This window comes from Rhyacophila brunnea, unplaced genomic scaffold (assembly GCF_057557595.1).
Source record: "Rhyacophila brunnea isolate RB1 unplaced genomic scaffold, BYU_Rbru_1.0 scaffold_3, whole genome shotgun sequence".
In the NCBI taxonomy this organism is placed as follows: domain Eukaryota; kingdom Metazoa; phylum Arthropoda; class Insecta; order Trichoptera; family Rhyacophilidae; genus Rhyacophila; species Rhyacophila brunnea.
The window spans coordinates 17,953,552-17,975,020 of NW_028232965.1; the positions used below are offsets into that span (position 1 = coordinate 17,953,552).

At 32.7% G+C, this 21,469-nt stretch overlaps 1 protein-coding gene across 1 annotated transcript; it reads right to left on the reverse strand.

The window, feature by feature from the left end:
* Nucleotides 1-988: 988 nt before the first annotated feature.
* On the reverse strand, nucleotides 989-1,806 carry LOC147067995 (protein phosphatase inhibitor 2-like). The gene has a single exon (XM_085952765.1). The coding sequence runs from the start codon at nucleotides 1,672-1,674 to the stop codon at nucleotides 1,096-1,098; it is 579 nt and encodes a 192-aa protein (XP_085808891.1). The 5' UTR covers nucleotides 1,675-1,806; the 3' UTR covers nucleotides 989-1,095.
* Nucleotides 1,807-21,469: the final 19,663 nt, after the last annotated feature.

Below are 21,469 nucleotides of genomic sequence, written 5' to 3' on the forward strand. Positions count from 1 at the left end.
GTGTCAGATTCTTCTAGCAGTGCAGGCGACCTATTTAAATAATATGTTGTTATCGTTTGAAAGTATTCATTAACTGTGTGACAATATTGTTCTTACTTACGTCATGAGCTGGTTTGCTATCATCTATTGGCTGCGTTACTATAAGGAGCAGGCAAATGTGATTTGGGTTTAAAATTATTACACAGCGAAAATTAATACCGTTGGTGCAGTGTGATCAAGAAGTCGATTGTGTAGTTGTTTAGACAAAACTATTCGTTTGATTACTATGTCTCATTTACATAACAAAAAATGCATGCTCAAGAAAAGAAAGTTGTACACAATACACAACACTCTGGTAAAAATGATATTGTGAACAAAGTGTAACTTGCGTGTTGCAAATGGCATGTCCCAAATCAACCTCCTCTTTTTATTTTTGAATGTATCTTTCTGAATCAAAATCGATGATTTTTTATGAAAAATTCAATGTGAACAAAACTGAGTGAACTAGTTATGCGTAATAAGAGACAAACTATCCCATTGGTTGCTCCAGTAGCTGAGTGAGTTGGTCTTGTTTTCTTGGTCCCCGGCAACCACATGCGTGAACACTGATTTCGTTTCTTCTGCGTCATGGTTACCGGAGACTGGTTGACAGTGCGTAAGATGCCTCATCGTAATATAGATAAAATTCATTTGTTTATACCATAACATTATGTACTTTTACTTTAAATATCTGGTGGTGTAGCTGTGAATGCGCTAGCAGAATAGAATAATTGACATACATACAAATTAACACAGTTTTTGAATTGACCGTTATTACAATGAAGGAAGAGTTCAGTTTTCAGCCACATTTAGCTATTCATAATTTTTGTAGAGTGGATCCTGGCAGACTAGGTTCATGACAAACCTATTATTTTTCACATGGTTCATCCAATTAGGATATGATTGAATTACGGTTTCAAATAATTTGTCCGAGGTGTGGAGGGGTTTATATGATAATTAAATATACAGAAGTGTATTTTATTGCATTTATATTTACAAAGAAAGTATCATAAATAAATAGGCAACTATGTAAATAAGTTATGGCTGACTACTTTATAGGTAAGTATTTTAGAGCTGTCATGGATTGGATTCCTTAGGCCCGTGCTTAATTTTAACTGACCCGGGTTGACCTTCTATAGGACTCGTGGAAGCTGTAGGATTAGGAGAGGCCTCTGCAATGTCCATTGCACTTTTATCACAGGGAGAATCATCATCTTCGTCCTCTTCTTCCATCAATTTCCGAGCCAGTCGTATCGCTTGGAATTCATTGTAGTGATTCTTACGCTTTTCCTCAAACTCTACGCGTATTCTTTTTTCCTCGGGAGTTTCATTAAACTCTTCGTCGGAGCTAGATGAATATTCTCTGGGCGGTTTATTCATCCCGGCAGCCAATTTGGCCGCCAGAATGTTGGCATCAATTTCATCTCTGGTAGGATTTAAATCTGGATCTGAATACTCGGAATAAGGAGTTTTTGGTTCTTCTATCTTCATGTGGCCGTAATCTTTATCTGGAGGATGAAGCGTCGCTATAATATTCATTTCATCGAAACGTTGCTCTTTGGGCTTCTTTGATGAAGACGGGTGATCCTGGCGTTCAATACTGGTGGAAGTTTTCAATATACTTTTTGACGGGCGCTTGTTAATATTTTCCGACATATTAAAGCCGAATTTATTTTTAAATTGGCGCTAAATAACATTAAAATCTAAACCACTCCCAGCAACAAACAAAACACTACGAAAATTTGACGTTTAATTTATGTTCATTAGCTCGTTCACAAAAATTGCCAGTATCACAAAAAAGGCAATAAACAATATTTAATGAAATAAGTCTCTATAATATGGTGCATTGTGCTGCAGGAAGCAGTTGAATAATAACAGTCGTTGTACCTTGTACCATGGTTGTACAGTAAAAACGAAACAGTGATGAGGTTCGTCGATTGTATATGCACGTATACGTACTAAAACGCGGTCATCGTTTGCCAGGAATTTACCACGGCTCCCCATACGCACATACACTATCGACCGACCGCATTATTGTTTCGTTTTTACTGTACCTGTCTCGAACTCGAAATAGCAGAGCAGTTCATGAAATGGACTCGAACCGGAGAAAAACGAAAAATTGCGTTCTAATTTGTGAATTAGGTACTTAGAAAATAAATTCATGGTGTAAATAATAAAACATATTCATAACGTGCCCTAACCTCGATTTCTATGAACAATAATAAGCTTGTATAATTTTGCTGCAATGTTTTTTTAAGAGACTTCAATTCCTATTCAATTTAAACTTTCAGGAGATTTTGTTTTATTCTTTTTAAATAGGTACCTAAACAATATTTGTATTATAGGTAGTATTACAAATTAATCGATTGTAAATAATACTTTCTATTGCACAAATACTAAGCAGTGATGTACCATCGGGGTAGATAGACCATGCATTGCTTATGGCGGGAGATACAGGAAGAAAAAATAATACCTGCTCTTTTTGACAGTATAGGATCCTGACAACATTTGCCTGCCTTCATTTCCTGTTGATGTGCATGTGAGAAGTGTAAATACTATTATGGCCTTAATATCCAGCCCCATAAAGTATAGGTACATCAGCCACAAATGCCATTTTCTTCAATAAAAAAAAAAAAAATTGTGATTCTGGCATACATTAACTCAAATTTTTCATGGTTTTCAGAAAAAAGTGATAAAACCAATATGGCCACTATGTAATCAACATAACAAAGAATGTTTTTATTGAAGAGTACATTTTTAAACGTTATAAAATATAAATATATCATCTAAAATTATTGGAAAACATTCAATTATAAAGTTGACAAAATTAAAAATTAGCTTCTGGAATATCATACTATAGGCCTTAGCGGTTGCTAACCTTTTATGCATATTATGTAATATGTATGTCTACATCAATAAAAAATTGTGATTATGTGTGGCGTGCCAAGGAACCTTTTACTTCCGGCCAATTTTTTTTATCCAGGAATTTACTAAATCCTGCAAAGAATAGAATCGGTAGATTTTTTTAACTGTCGGGTGTGATCATATTTTTTGCATGGAATTTAAGAGGTTCCGTTAGATCAGCGATACTCATGTGCGGCCCAATGACATATTAAATGGACGACTCACTTCATACCCGGCGCGCACGAGAAATTGTGCATGAAAGTCGTTCACAGATGTATAGGTAGATGTCACGTGACCATTGACGTATCCGTTTCCATTATGCGATACAAGCTTCGAGAATTTATAGTAATATAACCTTTATTGTAATGGCGTATTAGTGTCATGACTCATTGCGTTAGAAACAGATTCTCGGTTACTTACGACTTCTCGGAGATTAGACGCCAGTGAGCTCAGCGAATCACAGGCGACTGACTGTCCAATGGTTCCTGTCATTCAATTGCATTGAATAAACATTCATCAATATCTTAAAATGGCATTTTATAAATAATAAATAATACTAACACATGCAAAGTGATATCCCATCTTTCTTGGAGTGTTTAGTAGATTTTTTTCCAATTTTTAACTAGGCACATTGGCATTTTGTAACACAATATTAACGGTGGAGTCGAAACCTGACAGTCAGAAATTTTGTATGGGCAGACCCAGCGGTGTCGCCAGACCGCTTGCAAGCAGAATGTTCATTTGAGCGTAGGATACCGATATTAAAATATGAATTTCGCCATCCGGCAGACCCGTCACAAAGTGAGTGTCATTTTATTTTCTAGATGCTTCGTCCATATTAATGTCATTGTGCGGCCCGAAACACATTTATCATCAGGAATTTCGTATATCTTGAGATTCGTTTCGACTTTTTCGACACCCGAAGAGGATTGTCATTATGGTCCACATCAGATCTGGTATAAGAGTGTTGCTATTGCACACGATTAATTTAAAAAACATGCATACCTAATTTTTAAAATCTCAAAAATGTTTTGTAAAAAAGGGGGGGTTTCATGATTTTTTTCATCACACCAGTAGTGATGCGGCCCGCGTTACTTTACAAATATAATATGTATTTGGCCCGAAGAAAAAAAAGGTTGAGTATCATTGCGTTAGATTAAGGTTTCACATAGTTCTACAATTTATTGCATGTCACCAGAATAATTCTCCCAAATGCCAGGTTTGCCATAGATTCGCGACTGCTGTTATTATGTGAATTTACTGAGGAACCTTGATCATGAGACAAATGAATCATTTCTTGTCATTGTAGTAAACGGTTAAAGTAGATTTAACTCAGTTAACACCTGTTCTGAAGTGAACTCAACAATGTTGGAAAAATACTCATTTTCCAATATTTTCAAGCGTAATGAGATTTTTTAAGTAATTGACAATTGCCTACTTGTAGAACTTGAAAAGTTGTCTGGCATTGCTAACTCAATTCATGTCGAGTGGAGTTAAAAGTATTCTAAACTGTATGATTCACGCAAGTATATCATAAATATGATGGCAAATACAAAATGATGTAATTCCTCCAATATTGCAAATCAATATCAAATGCTAATAGAATGTTATAAGTACTGCAATATAATGTTAACTAAACATTAAATTAATTATAATATAATGCATGTCGCACCCCTAGTTTTAAAGTATGACAAGTCAAAAAACAGCATTCTGAGATAATTGGATTCAAAGATTCAAACCCTCTCAACTAAATCTAAAAATGTATGTACCAAACCGATTTTCTTGCTCAATGTGTATCAGGGCTTGTATTTTTGTATGAAATAATTATTATATTGAAAAATCATACAAAAAACATATTTTTAGTAGTATTTTTGAAATGTCATAGTGAGATCCCCGGGGTTCCAGCGGCTAGCTCAGGAGTCCATCGAACCCCGGATTCACAAAAAAAATAATTTCGACGGTTGGAGTGTAAATAAAACACAGTCCTTCGTGCTCGTAACGTGATATTGTTTATATTTTACATTTTCTTAGTTTTACAAATTATATTTGGGATTTTTACAGTTGTAGTCGTCAGGTCCGTACCTATCGGAAAGGGGACGCTTACTAATTACTTTTTTCTTTTTCAAACTTCGCGTACCCACGCCATTCCAGCAAAAAGGACTCTCGTGATTGGCCAAATTTTATCGCGTGATCTTTGATTCGGCGAATCACGAGGACCACCCTGGCGCAGGCGCGTCGAAATTTGGACGTTGCCGACAAGCGCGGCAAAATTTATTATATTTAAATACTTATATTTAGTCTTAAAATTATCGCTTTCATCCATCATCATTTATACTTTTTAAATTAAAAAAAAATTACTTACGTGGTTGAGCAAGGAATCAGATTAGATGTTTTATGAAGCCGTTTCTAGAGGTCAGGGTTACGTTTCGACTTAAGCTACTAAATGATTATTTTACACCGGGAGAAGCCCGCCTGTAACAGGGGTGTATCAATAGTCTAAAATTGGACTATTTTGATAAATTTTGAAATAACCCATCATGCACACAATACAAACTAATATGAAACAACATAAAATCTCTTCAATATATTATGCATATCAAGTAAAATAATAAAAAAAATGGTTATTTGAAATTTTTATTTCATAATAAAATAACTGGGATAGATAAATCGTCACATATCTACCGATTTTTTAAAATATATAATTGTATAAGATTATGATTACCTATTCAAGATTCTTGACATTATGTAATGAAAATTATTATATAATTTAGAATTAAGCCGCGTTGACACGGTCCAAGTACGATCCAAGTAGACTTGGATAGGAATAATTAGTATGAAGATGTCTCATCCAAGTGACAGCTTCATACTATTTATTCCTATCCAAGTGACAGCTCCATACTATTTATTCCTATCCAAGTTAACTTGGATGAATAGGACGCGGTCCAAGTAGCTTGGATGGGAATAATTAGTATGAAGATGTCGCATACGAGTGCACTTAGATAGGAATAAATAGTATGAAGCTGTCACTTGGATGAGACATCTTCATACTAAGAATTCCTATCCAAGTCTACTTGGATCGTACTTGGACCGTGTCAACGCGGCTTTAATCAGAGTAATTTCCATCACTCTCTTCGTGAACGAAGTCATTTCTTGCCACTTGAGTACTATTAGCGACTTTCAAATTATTGTAAAAAACGTGGTACGTCATCGGTATCAATTTTTTTGCATAGGGTTAAAAGATCTTGCTTTTTCTGCATGGTTATTCCTGGTGGCTCATTATAAGTTTTCAGTATAATTATCATATTCATAGGAACCGGACGACCCGTCATGCGATGCATTATATTAATTTCCTTATAGGAAGAATCATTAAAATTGGTTTTAATGAAAACAAACTATACGGTGATTCTTTTTTCAAATGCATGACTTTGATTGCTTGCCATGTTACCTTCGTACCTACGGTAGTTATAACTTAATTTTGTCCCAGCTCATCGGACAACAATTTCAGGTTAAATATATCATCAGTTGCCATTGCATTAACTCTATAAGGTTCACCATTCTTTTCATCCATGGTTATAATGGGTATCCATTGAGCTGGTATGAAGACTGGAGCACTTTTAGTTTTCTTTTTTTTTTGAGTGCATCGCTATCCAGTATCCACTGATTTTGGGTGTGACCCGTGATCAAATATTTTTGCGTTACAGACTTTATATTTTCTGTTTCCAATAATAAATACAACGCAACTAAATATTTATTCTTATTTTGTCCAGCACAGTTATCGGACCAAAAATGCCTATTCTAATTTAGAATTCCCTTTTCAAGTAATGGTTTATAAATACAACTACCAATTTCATTAGAACCTCTTTTAGCAGTCACTTCGTTCCAGATACAACAAAACCCTTTTTCGCAGCAATATCAAAGATAGTGAAATATGTAGCAAGTTTTTTGGTGTAATAGAAGTTTAAGACTTCACCACAGGGTTATGAAAGAACTGCTTGCAAATCAAAGCATGAAACTATCATATCTGGATCAGGGATAGCTCCATTTTTTACGTAATTTTTTCTCCTCTCGTGCTTTTTCTTTATTTGGGTTATGATTATTGAACGAAGTTAATTGTTTTGTTTTTGTGTATTATTTAAATTTTTATATGCTGTGCTGACCATTGATCTTTTTTTGACTGAAATCGCCCAATATTAAATTCTGTGTTAAATATCGTAGAATACTGAGATACTATATTTATCAACAAACTACTGTCAAATTGTCAATGTTTTCAGAATGACCAGTCACCAGTGTGACCACAACACAAGTTTTATTTACTTTGTCCATTCCTGACCTATGATAATTCAAGATGTCATAGTCTTAAACTCGCTGAATTTTTGAATCCTAATTTAAGACCATAACAACTCAAAATAGCATAGTCTTTAAATATCACACAATACTATTTATAAAAATTATAGACTATTCTTTTTGTCTTGTATTTCCGTAGAATTTATTTAGACTTGTGATAGTCTTTGACCAGATAGATAATGATATTTTCAACCTTTCTGCATTATTAACTCAAAATGTCAATTTTTTGACTTGTAATAGTTTAAAACTAGGGGTGCGATGTGTTGACAAAGATAATTTGAAAAAGTTCCATAACAACGAACAATAATATTATGTGAGTTGCTTAGTCGCTAAACCCATTCTGGAGGATTTTTTGAGTTTTGAATAAATCGCGAAAAACTATTACAGGCATATAATATAATGATTTTAACTGTAATTTAACTTGTTATATTTCTTCCGGTATATAAGGAAAAGTAAAATTAAATTTCAAACCCAATGTACCTATATGCCGCATTATTTCAATTAAATGCATTTGAATTATTCCAAGAGCGGGTTTAGTCACCCATTATCCAACAGAACGGGTTTGGCAATGTGAATCTGTCAAAAGAGCGGAATTTGTCACGGAGTATTTCGCGCGACAGGTTTTGTCGACAGGAATGATAGTTCAGTAGCGGCTCATATTTTTTCAATATTAACAATTTCGAATTTATTTTGTCAAGAAAATATTTTGTAACCTTACTTAGTGCAGGTAGATAAATTTCACACTACATCGATTTAGCTTCGATAATGGTATTATATGGATAATAAAATCCGTTTTGTCGGTACAAAGAATAAGAATAAAAAATGCTTATTTAGGAGCATACAGATGTGAGAGGAGTAAAAAAATGCAAGTGATTGTAGGTACTAGATTAGGTAGGTACCTACCTGTATAACTTTATTAAAAATAATACTTTAATTTAAAACTATAACTAACATAATCAGAAAAACATTAAATTCAATGTGTAAAAACATATTATATATTTCCAAATCAAAATAGTCAACCTATATATGCGTTTCAATATCGCTTTCTCCTTCTTCACAAAAAGATATGATCCTGATCCGTGCCACGGACGAGTTAAGTCGCGGGTTCTTATAAACATCATAACTTCTGAATAAACATTCTGTGTATATTTTCTAAACAATATTTATCATTTTAGTGTGAAAATATTCACGATAAACTCGATAAACATGTTGTGTTGATAAGTTTTCACAAATATTTATCATTCTGTTCCTACTTCATATTTTTTAAGGGATTTATTTTATTCCGAAAATAGCTGACCTACAAGTGTCCACCTAGTAAAACATGGTTGGCAGTGATATGATGACGATGTCAAACAATTTCCTTTTTGGTACGAACTTTGGTGTTCTGCTCGATAAGTTGCTTCTCCCTAAATTTCGATTTTGTTAGATAATGTTTTCGTCAAATAAAACCATGAATAAAACATTGAAACTGGAAATCTTGTAGGTCTACCGATACAGCATATATGTACATTCAAAACTCATTTTATTGAAAAATTGGCCAGAGCGGGTTTGGCGACCAGGCGACCAGGCGACTCATGTATCAAAAAATAGTTTTATTCTCAATTTTGGAACCATATTATTATAATAAAAATTTTATATGGGATTGATATATCTATATATCATATCTGATTATGAAATGTTGATTCTGAAGATCAGAAAAGACAGCATTATATTATGCCACATTTCCTATTGACTCGGAGATTGTTCAGGCGTAGCTCAAGGGTATTCCAAATTCTTAATTTTCAACCCCTACACAGCGCGTGGGGCTCTTAATAGAAGCAGTCAACGTATATACTATTATAAATAAATATGGATGAACAGGATTTTGATAAATAACATTTAAACTGTGTGTAGGCCAGACCATGTAACTTGTGGCTACATGTTATTTGTGCACCAAAATATGGTCTTAAATCATTTTATACAACAATCAAATTAAATAACTTGATTTATTCTCACTAGTTGAGTTTTTGTACTACAATAGTCATATTATAATGAACTGAAAGGTTCGTGGCCAACTGCGCTCTAAATGGAAAAGTTTGCGCAAGACAGTTTTCTGAAGATATTTACTATCATCAAATTTTTTGTGTATTCCATAAAAAAAAATGTGTTAGATTTTCTATTATTGGCCCATATAACTAAGACAGTCCAATTATTTTTTCCATGAGATGGAGTGATAATTGTACTGATTTCACGCACAGGAACGTCATTTCGAGCCCTAGTGGTTAAGTAACATACTTTTTAAGTATGCGTGCAGTAAACTTGCAGCAAACGCTGAACCAAAATCCAACACAACTTACCACCGTGTGTGTTCAACAACTTGAGGTGATGTGCTAAACTGTGTGACAATCTAAATCTGAATTTATGAGCACATTAAAATTATTTTTTAACATAGAATAAAAATAATTCTTTCGAGGAAATAATATTCACATCAACGTTAACCAGGTTTTTTTCTGGGTGAAATACCAGCATTCGAAATAGATAATTATTTGAAACTAGGCGTGTAATAAAATACTGCAATAATAAATCAACAAGCATTCTTTTGAAATTCTATTTTATTTCCAATTATTTACATGTTACAGAGGTGAGATGGAACCAACCATATTATTTACAGAGTTCGGAAAAGAAGTATTTCACAGAATCATTAAATTTAATTTAATGCTTCAAATACACTCTATGACGATCGGTCATATATATGTCGAAAAACCAGTTTCTTATGTTGGCGTCCTGTGTCACAGGGTGTCACCGAGTGTAAATAGGATGTCATAGCTGTCATACAATATGTATGTATAATGTCGGAATGGCATAGATTTGATCATAGACACTACAACGCTCTTAGCATATATGTGCCCGATCGTCATATAGTATATTTGAATCTTAATACTGTTATAAAATGTTAAAAAATATATTTGGCATGATTTGAATATTCTTACTGTTAAGTTGGTAACGGAACTATGTTCTACAAGAGGTTACCTACATACTTATACTATTATACTTATAATAAACTTAATTTAATTTTTGATATTTATAGTGAAATCTATGGAAGTTACAATCATGACTTCTTAGTGTTGCAATCAGTATAAACTTGATAATTATCATTAATCTCTCATTGTTTAAATAGCCAAATACAAAGTGTATATTTTTTAATAGGAAAATTTATATTAATACTAAAGAAATTATAATAAACTTAATTAATCAAGCTATATTAAAATAAACCTTTTTGCTTATTATCTCTGTGAAATTAACTTTAGTATGCAAAATCATGATAAATTAAGTAATTTTGTCGCCAGAATAAATATTGAAAATAATAATAAAGTTCTTACAAGATTTTAGTACTCGAAAAAATACTATTACTGGGTGAAACAACTACTTGGCAAGGTTTGTGATAATATTGGGTTAATCACTGCATTATCCCGACACTTGTAATATAAAACTTAGTCTGGTGGTTGGTTTGTCGAGATCAATAGAATAGTGTTGAAAGGTTAAAAGATACCACAAAACTTTCCATTTAATGCTTATATTATAATATGCAAAACCATTGTTCAGACTACGGACTTATCTCACAAATATAACAATACATAATATCCATGTATGGCGTGATATGTTGATAAGTCTAAATTTTAAGTAAAATTAAACATTAATTCTCTGGGCAGCAGCTATTTGTACACATCTGGCTTTCTGTGCTGTCTACAACATTTTACTAAAATTTAAAAACATCCAAAAACATAATTCTGATTCATCACAAAGGCCAAGTGTACAAATAGCTACCCTGAGAATTCATTTTTTTAGACTTATCAACATATTCACACTGTACATGGATATAATCACTTAATTTTGTATTGTGTGACCACATATTTTTTTTTTTACAAAAATTCATTCCTTATGTGATTTGGTTTTACATTATAAAATAAAATTTCAAATACAAAAATATAAAGATTAAAATGTATTATTTGATTTCGAACAACGTAGTATTGGGTATTTATATTTTGGGCAGTACTAACTTGTTAATGAAATATATCACTTACTCTTATAGACTACGATTTAATTGTAGAAACATTCATTCTTAAATGTATTTTACTTTCTAATTATTAATTAAAAAATACTTTCTAGATAAGAAACACTTAAAAACTTCAATAAAGAATAAAATGATTATTTTAAACATCGTGAGCGCAGTGCAGTACTGTCTACAGATTTTGTTTATGGGTTAAAGCTGTAAGGCCAAAGGTTAGAAGAATGATGAAGTGACATTGATCAATTATTCACATTTAAAAAAAAATACAAATTAAACATCAAGGTGAATAGTAGAAATATTCATACAGTGACTATTTTATAAATCTTAAAAACTCCAACCAAAAACCGTCAATACGTCTTTGTTTTGTCATTATTACTTATTAGTACATATATAAATTTACCTGCACCTGCGCCACACTTGGTGATTTGAGTATGAACTACAAACACAGTATACTTTGATCACACACCACTTATGGTGATACACTTGAGCAAATTACCTATAAATACCTTAATGTAAATTATCTAAATCACTGTTATTGTCAAAAATGCATAGATATTAGAATTTAATTATATTGATGCCTATATTCTAAGTTTTTCAAAACATTTGTAAAGTAATATGATTAATTTATTGTTAAGTAATTAAATTTGGCCACAAAAATAATGTTATACCCCGTTAGCACGTACACAGATTTACAACTGACAGTACATAATATTATCGCGGCCAGAACAAGAAAATCCACGTGTAAAACACGTATCATAATTAAAGATGATCTGTCAAGGTAAACATAATACAGTAAAACCTCGTTAATACGAATTCCATGGGACCGAAAATATGAAATAAAAATATTAAAATTTTGAAAAAAAATAAATTTGACTTTAATTAATTTTGTGTACGATCATAGATGTGCCTATGAAATTTCCGATACGTGTGTGTTAATGGGTCATAAAATGTCATGATTATTTACATTACCTTAAAATAAGTAATTTATGTTTTAAGAAAAATCTGTCACAATTTTCAATGACTGGCTCATGAAATAGTGTACTTTATTACGATTTGTTGAATATTTTTGTATGCCAGGACTTTGAAATCATTTCGAATTACAAAATTCGAACTAAAGGTATGGTTTCATACGAAAATAATGTTCAAGAGACTTTTTTTTGTGAAAATTTCGAATTACGGCGAATTTCGAATTATCCGTGTTCTTATTAACAAGGTTTTACTGTACTGACTCAGTAACAAGTATTCGCCACTGACATGCCATTATAGGATTCAAAATATATATGTACATAATGCATTAGGTAACAATGTTTTTTTATATGTACATATCGAGTTACTGTATTACAATATTCAGTAATCTAAAAAGTCAAGATTTAACATTGGCATTTCATACCAGGAATCAGTTTCTCTCAGGAATGAAGATTCGGTAGAGGAAGAGTCGCTTACTTCTGGGTTATATTTCCATACTCCAGAGTTCCACAATTCCTGTACGTCTGGGAGAGACCCTATAGACGAATCGTCTGACGACTGCTCCAGTGGAGAGTCCACCGCTCCATTCCGCTCTGTTCGATCATCGTCCGGATGCGAGCAGAACTAGAAATCACCATAAAAATGTAATCAAGCACTCCTATGACGAGGGTTTTCGTATAGCTTCACCCTGTGGTTGGAACATATATACCTCGGTCACACCGCAGCGGATGCATAAGTTTCAAAATATTAAAAATACACAATATTTGCAATATATTTTAAATTTCTTTACCTGTTTATACGGGAAAGTAAGTATGTGACATTTGATGCATTCTTGTCCCATATTTGCCCATGAATTGCAGCTCGTCCACTTCCTTTTACATTTGGAGCATTTGAACTCTCCAAAGCACCGTTTTCTTCCCTGATAAGGGGTTGAACCTTCACCTTTGCTTCTTCCCTGAGGATTAAAAGATAGTTTTTAAAAGACTGTTGAAACTTAAACAATTATTATTTAGCTGAAGAAGCCATTAAGTAATTAATTGTTCATTATCAACTATTAAGTACAGTACTTTCAGAAATCCGCCGCTCGTTTATCCGACAACTACTATAATCCGCCGTTATTTTTACTAGTTGAAACCACAAAATCAAGCTCTATAATTCGCCGGCATTAAATTGTCAAATTCAGTAGTCCGCCGCGTGCAAGTATACAACGCAAATGAGACGAGTTTATTTTGGAAACTTCTCCTTTGTTAAACGTACGTTCACTGCGAAGAAAGTAATGTACCAGGGAGAAAAGTGACACAAAATGAAACTTTTAGTCATAGGGAAAGCCAGGAATCCTAAGCCATTGAAGAATATCTGCCTCACTGAACAACTGGTTGTGTTGAGTGATTTACTGTTTAATATTTAGGTAATAAACTTAGTTTATAAATACGTATAATTTAGTGAATACTTGATTTGATTATAAATAAAACCGAAAATTTCTAGTACCTGCAAATTTTTCAAAATTTTTTTTACGAAATACCTGTTTTAATTTTTACCATATTTTGTATGTATGCACTATAATCCGCCGCTTTCACTAATTGGGACTCTTGTCGGGATTTTGGGGTGGCGGATTACTGAGAGTACTGTACTAAAAACATACTACGTAAGCGTAAAGTTCGTTAGTTTTGACAGAAAATATGACATGGTTGGAACGAAACAGAGAGTAAATGATGTAATAGGCTCCACTCCATGCAAGAGGAGTCGAAAATAGTATCAGTAATAATAATTAAATTCGCCCTGTGTAATTTGTATGCACTAGAAGAAATCACCATCTGAGAAAAGGTTCAGGGTTAAATTGTTCCAATACCTATAGCTAAATTTTCTGCGACTATTATACTTTATTAAATTTGTTTCAAGAAAAGTTTCAATTAAAAACATTTAAAAAAATTCTATGTTTATATGTCATTAAGGATTAATTTAGTTGAAATTGAAATATCAAATTGTTAAGCAATTACCTACCTCTATAATATAATGATTCACAAAAACATCACCAAATCCTGTGTCCAGCAATGCCAAAACAAATGTAAGAAATTGTAAATTAAAAATGTGGGAGCTAGGGTACACAATCCAGTAATTATAAATTGACAAGGCTGTATAAACTATTGATCAATGGTGTGTCAAACAAAAAATTCTCATGCTGAATTTCATTGCATTTCTTGCAGAGCAAGAATTATTCGTGTGTTGGTTCGGATTACATGTAAATTGTACGTATTACATTTCACTGTAGCACAGTTCGCTATGAGCTTTAGCTTTACTAGGGTAACTGCATTAGTCCCCGGACAGCTTCAGTATACGGACAGTTTTGTACAAATATAACGAAAATAAGCAAAGTATGAGAGTTTCATATGAAGGATGACTCACATATTGTGCCTGTATTGTTCCTTGACCAATAAAATTATATTTGTCACGCACAAAGGAATTCATTCTATAGTATTACATTAGTAGTGGTGCACATGCTGACTCAACAAAAAAAATATTCGATTTCTTAAAAAATAATTAGTGAACGAAGGATACAAAAAGTACGTTAAAACTATGATTATTTCATTTATTCGCTTCAAAGATGTTTCATATTATTCAGTTATATGTTCTTGTATATTATTCAATGATAAAAATAATGTATTTTGTTAAATTTAGTTAAATATTTGGTGTCCGGCAACTAAAGTGCAAAATTTTATCTTTTTTTAGTTGTCGGACGCAGTGTCCGGGCACTGAATTTATAAGAGACATTGAGTATTTGTGTGTGTACAGTATCACATCGAGGCTTGCTTGGTTTCATACAAGTTAGAAAAGGACAAACATAGAATTGTAAATATTTTTAGTTTTCGGACACGATTTTATAATTTTGATCCTGCTGTCCGGCGACTAAAATTCAATATTGAATGACCGGACAAAGTTATTTTCTAATTAATTATTATATATTTACACAATTATCTCCAATAGCTGGTACGAGTACGTCAAATGCAAGCACCAGTTCATCAAGTGTGAGCAATTTAACATTAAAATCTCATCTTTTTAACCCCAAACCTACTCAATTTGGGAGTAAAAATAGAATAATAAGACACTGTCAAAGCACCAAGCGCCATTTTTTCGGAAGCGTGGAGGAAGATCATAGAAGAACAAGTGAAGGATGACAAAAGTACAGCAATTCATAAAAGATGAAAGATCTTCCTTAGAAAAGAAAAGACAAATAAAAAATAAAAAAAAGGAAAGCGAAAAAGGCGATTTGCCAAAATTGTTCTGATGAATTAGAAAGTGATGTTGAGGATGGTTTATTAAAGAACATTGGCTGTGATGGATGTGTTCGTTGGTTTCACCTCAAATGCAGGACAATGTCTATGTTATCTTATAGTGAAGCATCACTAAAAGATTTTGTATGTAATTTTTGTTTAAACTTAGACCTAAATTAATATGTTTATCACCTGTATAATCACTCAGACACCGGGTTTGTAGGTGTTTAGACATTAAGTCACATATCCAGGCTATTGGGTTGGGGGTATAGCACTGAAGCATTTTTTTCTCTGTAAAATTAGACATTAAGTCACATATCCAGGCTATTGGGTTGGGGGTATAGCACTGAAGCATTTTTTTATCTGTAAAACTACTGAAGAGTGCTTGATTCAAGCATGGATTTTTTACACTTAGTTCTCTTTTATATTTATGATTGAAAATAGCACTTGAAAACATTTATTTTTCTTCAGAGAAGGGATTAGGATTAGTATTGAAATTTATTTTAGTGTGTTTGGAAATATAATTATGGTGACTGAAGTGTTGAACCTTTTTAAAATTATCAATGGCAATAATTTAGTTGCCAGCAGTTCTCAAGTATGTTTTTTTTTGTAAGCCTGCTTTGCATATTATAGAACACAAACAAAAGTTACACAGTTTGAGATTTTTTGGATGTAATAAAAATTAATGTCAAAATTTGGTCAACTCACTTGAGATGTTTATTAGTTTCACCATTTGATTTATGAAGTTCAGTTTTTTATTTCATTTTGCTTTGCTCAATTTGCACTCAAAATTACTTCAACAGAACTATATGAAAGAAACACATTGAATAAATAAAAATATGTTTTTTTTCAAGTTAGCAGTTGCTTGAGTGCTCATTGTGAACTATTTCTGCTTTTATTGCATCACTGTATTAACTAAAATTGTTTAAATGTGAAAAAATATTTTTTTAACACCAATACTTGTCTTATTTTCTATACGAAATAATCTGTCTGACCACTAAAAATAGTATTTTTAAAATATTTATAAACCAAAAGAATATATATGTAAACATTTATAAATCATAACATATTTTGTTTTCTTCTAAAAATGGAAAAGATAATCGAAAATAAGGTGAGAAAATAGTTAACTGTCCGGATACCAGTGCATTTACCCTATATGGTCATCTCTATAAAACAGAGATGGAAAAATTACGCATTATTCGTAGAGCATTGCAGACAATAATGTTCCGATTTTATCAGATTCAATACATGTTTTTAAGTGTTTTAGGTGGTACAAGTCGATTTCGAAAACCTAACCTAACCTAACCCAACAAATAACAAAGTATATCGGCTATTTTCAAAATTTGTTTGCCGCTGGCTTCCTGTAAACCGACAAGAAGTGTTTTATTCAGACATGAATTTTATCTCAGTACTATACGACCCAGAGGTTGGACGGTCTTTAATATACGACCACATATTTCCGATACAATATTTCACGGTGAAGTGTGATACGGCGAACTGCATACGTACAAATTTCCGGACACGGTTGGTTCGGGGGGTAACTAACTATAGAGAGAAAAAATATTCAAGAAATTATCTACACAATAAACAAAAATATACAAGGTTTTTTATAAAAGATATGTAAAAATTTGTAAAAATCATCTCGATGACACTGCGGAGTACAGGGAACAGTTTTAAGTTAAAAAAAAAAGGTATTGCACAACATAGCAGGAAATAACAGTTACACCTTTAGTTAAAAGTACGAAATTTGCCCACATTTTTACACATAATTTATCTTTTTCGTACTAGTATATTTTTGTTGGAAATAACACATTCAATATTAAAAAATATATAGGTATATTGCGTATACATCGGTTGCTTAATTTCTTTTCAGATAAATTATTGATAAAAGTATGCAACTGGCGATTTTTCAATGTGGTTACCGGTTAGGGAATTGATAAGTCCGAGACTTACCAATATCTTATCCTTAGGTTCAATTATTGTACCAACCTTTAAAGAATATCTATATTTTATAGCAAAAGGTTTGTAAGACAACTGCAATATTCTTATATGAAAAATCTAACATTGTGATTTTAAAAAAAATTATGCCAAAAGTCATAACCATACTTGCAAAGTTTTTCTATATAATAAGTGCTGTTTTTCAATGACTTTGCCATCTCTGGAATATATGAATTACTAATTAATCTAATTATTTTTAATTAACTACAACACAGAGATAAAGCTTTTGGTGATTTTCTCCCTTGATTCCAATTGGGATGCACAGTCAACTGTCAAAATGTGTAAAATCTTGTCTGCCAGAGGTTTGTAAGTGTGACTGTTAAATAATGTTGACTACTTTAACATACTGACATTAAAAAAACATTAATTCAATTAGGTTACGGCTAAGACCGTGATGCAAAACCATTGACGTTAAGTAGCCGTTCTACAAGAAAAACACATCACACGTTCTTTCTCTCTTCCACTTAGGCATTCTTATAAGAATTATATGTTTTTCTAATTGAACTTAGGTCGTCGAAATCAACCCCTTAAAGTTAGGCGAGAATCTTAGGGACTTACGCACTTAAGTATGATTATACACCGCGCTCTAAGACTAAATTTATAGAAGACATCCCACATGGCAGTAGTAATAGAAATATAGGCGCTAGAGCTATAGAAGGTTTTCTTCAACATTTTGAAACTAAAATGTTGTTTATTAATGATTATTTTAAAAATTCAAGAATAGTTAGTTATCAAACATTCTTACCATTAGACAATATTTAATATAGTGCCCTGTTTTAAAGCACAGGTGGCACATGTATGTTGGGGGTGGCTGTGGCTGATAATATTCTTGGTAGTTGCGGTTTCGCGGGATAACGGGTGAACTTCTTCTGAGCCTGTTTGTGGCAGTCGGACGTGCATTGGGAGCAGCAGGTTTGGGTGTCACCGATTGGACGCTCATCTGTGCCGGAACAATTACAACCTGCAGAAATAATGTATGGTTTTTAAATTGTTTGACGACCAACGTTTGCTAAGAATTTAACGAACAAGCACAGTAGGTAAAACTAATCATCCATTCATAATGCTTAACATTCTCAATTCTTCTGCCGTATAATAATACGAACTAAATGAAAACTGAAACAGGTTTTTACATACAGTAGAACCTCGATATAACGGACTAATATGCGGGTGAGAGGGTATCCGTTAAAGCCGAAAGTCTGTTATATAAAAATACAAACAAAATCCTGCTTATTCGTTTTCAAATGATATACACACACCCGTTAAGTAACACGAGTTCAAGTTGACACCAGCACTCGAAATAGAAAATTTTACGGACCCGAGTTCTCGATAATTTTACGAAAATATTAAGATACCTAGTTATCTAATTTTATGCGTATTTTAAATAAATGTGTTGGATTTTTTGTAATATGGCCAGACAATCAAATTAATTTTTCCACAAGACGGAGCGAAAATTTTGGGGATTCTGTTTTTTTTTCAATTTTTTCGTTCGGATTGGTTTTGGGCGTGTTGCTTCTTCTTCATCTGCTATTTCACTTCCAGTCATGATGTGATTGATACCCAGGGTCACCTTCTACTTCTAACCAATGTTAACTTATTGAATGGGATAGTAAATGCATCCACTCACTCCGAATCCGAGTTAACAAATTAAACTGCTAGCTGTGGAGCTGTGTGAATTAGCAGCCAGCGTTGCATATGTTAGTGTTACGAGCAGCACAGCATTATAACTAGAATTCGAGTGCAAGAGGTATGACATGATATGCAAAAAACATTGTAGGTATACAAGCCAGTGGCGAAGGGTGGAGGTAGGCTGTTAATACCTGCCATAAATGGTGCATATTAAACTTTAGTCAGTAATTTGTATTTGTTTTCATTTAAATAAGGCTACAATTTACAAATGGTGTAGGTTAGTTTTTAAAATTCAATTAAACCCTATGAAAACAAAGCCGAAAACAAAAATGTTTTAAACAAATTTCACATTTGTCACTTACAAGTTTAGTCCAGGGAGATATTATCTGCCTGTATACAAACCAACATTGTATAATATAAAGTGACTACAAACATTAAACCAGCCATCTAAATTCTAAATATTCGTTGCCAGCACGTAGCATCAGAAATCACACTAGGGTTGAAGTTGAAGCTAAGTTCTATCTTACAAATAGGTATGCAAGTAATGCAGAGTGGAAAGTGAGACCAGGTAGGTATATTATGTAACTGTTAAACTTAAAATAGTAAAATGTATTTCTAGATTGGGCAAATAGGTTGTGTACCAATAATTCACCCTATTATGATTTATGAAAAAAAAAGTTTACCTAAGCGAATACATTTAAACCATTTTTGTGCAATAAAAATAGAGTATATTATTATACATATTATATTGTTTTAATACATGGATTTTTTAGGAAAATAAAAATCCGATTGTTATTTTTTTTATCGTAGGACCTCAAAATTAGTCAAGTCAGTGCAACGGGCCTCTACGTCATGGTGCGCACCTACCGCTGATTTTTCATAATTCCTTTCTCATATTAAACAACACTTTCAATCAACAATTATTAATATTTAAATTATATCAACAAGCCAAAAAAAATCAGCAAACCAATTTGAATTTATTAACGATTGTAATTTTTCGATACGCAACTACCTAGGTACCCCCATTTTCTCAATGTCAGTCCCTTCAAAAACGTATAATCTGGGTTTCACTATAGGCATTTAAGTACCCTAGGTACTGGCAAATTTCAATAAAACCATCACACTAGGCGTAATTAAGGCCATTTTCATTGATGGAAACGTTCATTGGTGGAAACGTTCATTGCCTGCGTGGATTTTGCAAAATTTCAATAAACAGGTAAACAAAGAAACGAAAAAACTAGTCTAGGATTAAAATTAATCCGAATCATACAAAAAATCTAATGAATGGCGTGATTAACAAGATGGCTTCCGATCGCTAATTGGCCGGTCGCAAAAATACGTTAAAATTTTTGATTCAAGAAACATCATGGCTTGAATGAAACCCTTTAAACGTAGTAAATTCAATGGAAATCTAGTATGTAGAGAGATTGATAAAATCCAGGGAACGTTCTGTGGGTAAAATCATTCATAATCTTTAAAATCATTCACAAACGTTAGACATTTTTGAAGTATCAAATGATAAGAATATTGTACTCACAGTACTGTCCACGCCTGCAGCCTCCAAATGCAACAACTGATAAAGCGTCACAGGTGTTCCGGGATGACTTCCACCTGCGACAGGGTGTGATGCTCCATCTCCATGATGTAAAACGATATTGTAGGTGGCATTACCGCCAATGCGACGATTGGAAGAGGTCCAAGTATTGTCCATCATTCTGTCGTTTCTGGGTTGGTTTCGGCTTGGATAAATGTAGGAAACTTAAAAAATACAATACCAGTTTAATCGATTGCAATAAATTGTCATAACACTCGAGTACATAAATAGAAACGCCAATAGAAAACATATTACATGCTATAGGTACTACGCAATAAAATTGATCATACTTATTTAGAAAACTCACGTAGAAAATGCTTCATTCAAGGGGACTTCCAAAAGAAACCACAATCACACCAATTCATTCATTTTATTAATAAAAGGATTTTCCATGCAGTGTTAGTACTTACTAAATGAAGTGTTTTATTTTAATTTATAGGTAGGTACCTAAGTAATTAAAATGCCGAAGAAATCGGCGCTCCGTTTTATTTATTGATTTGTATAAAAATAATGTAAACTCACATAGTAACAGTAATACAAAAGGTCCTCGTTTATCGAAAGATATCTAATAATTAAATATTACTTTTCAAAACAATATGATGAAACTTGATTGAAGTTTTTTACTTGTTAATAATTAGCACAGCCACCGGGCGCGGTTGCCGAAGTTGTACTGATATCAAAATGAAAACATTGAAAACAATG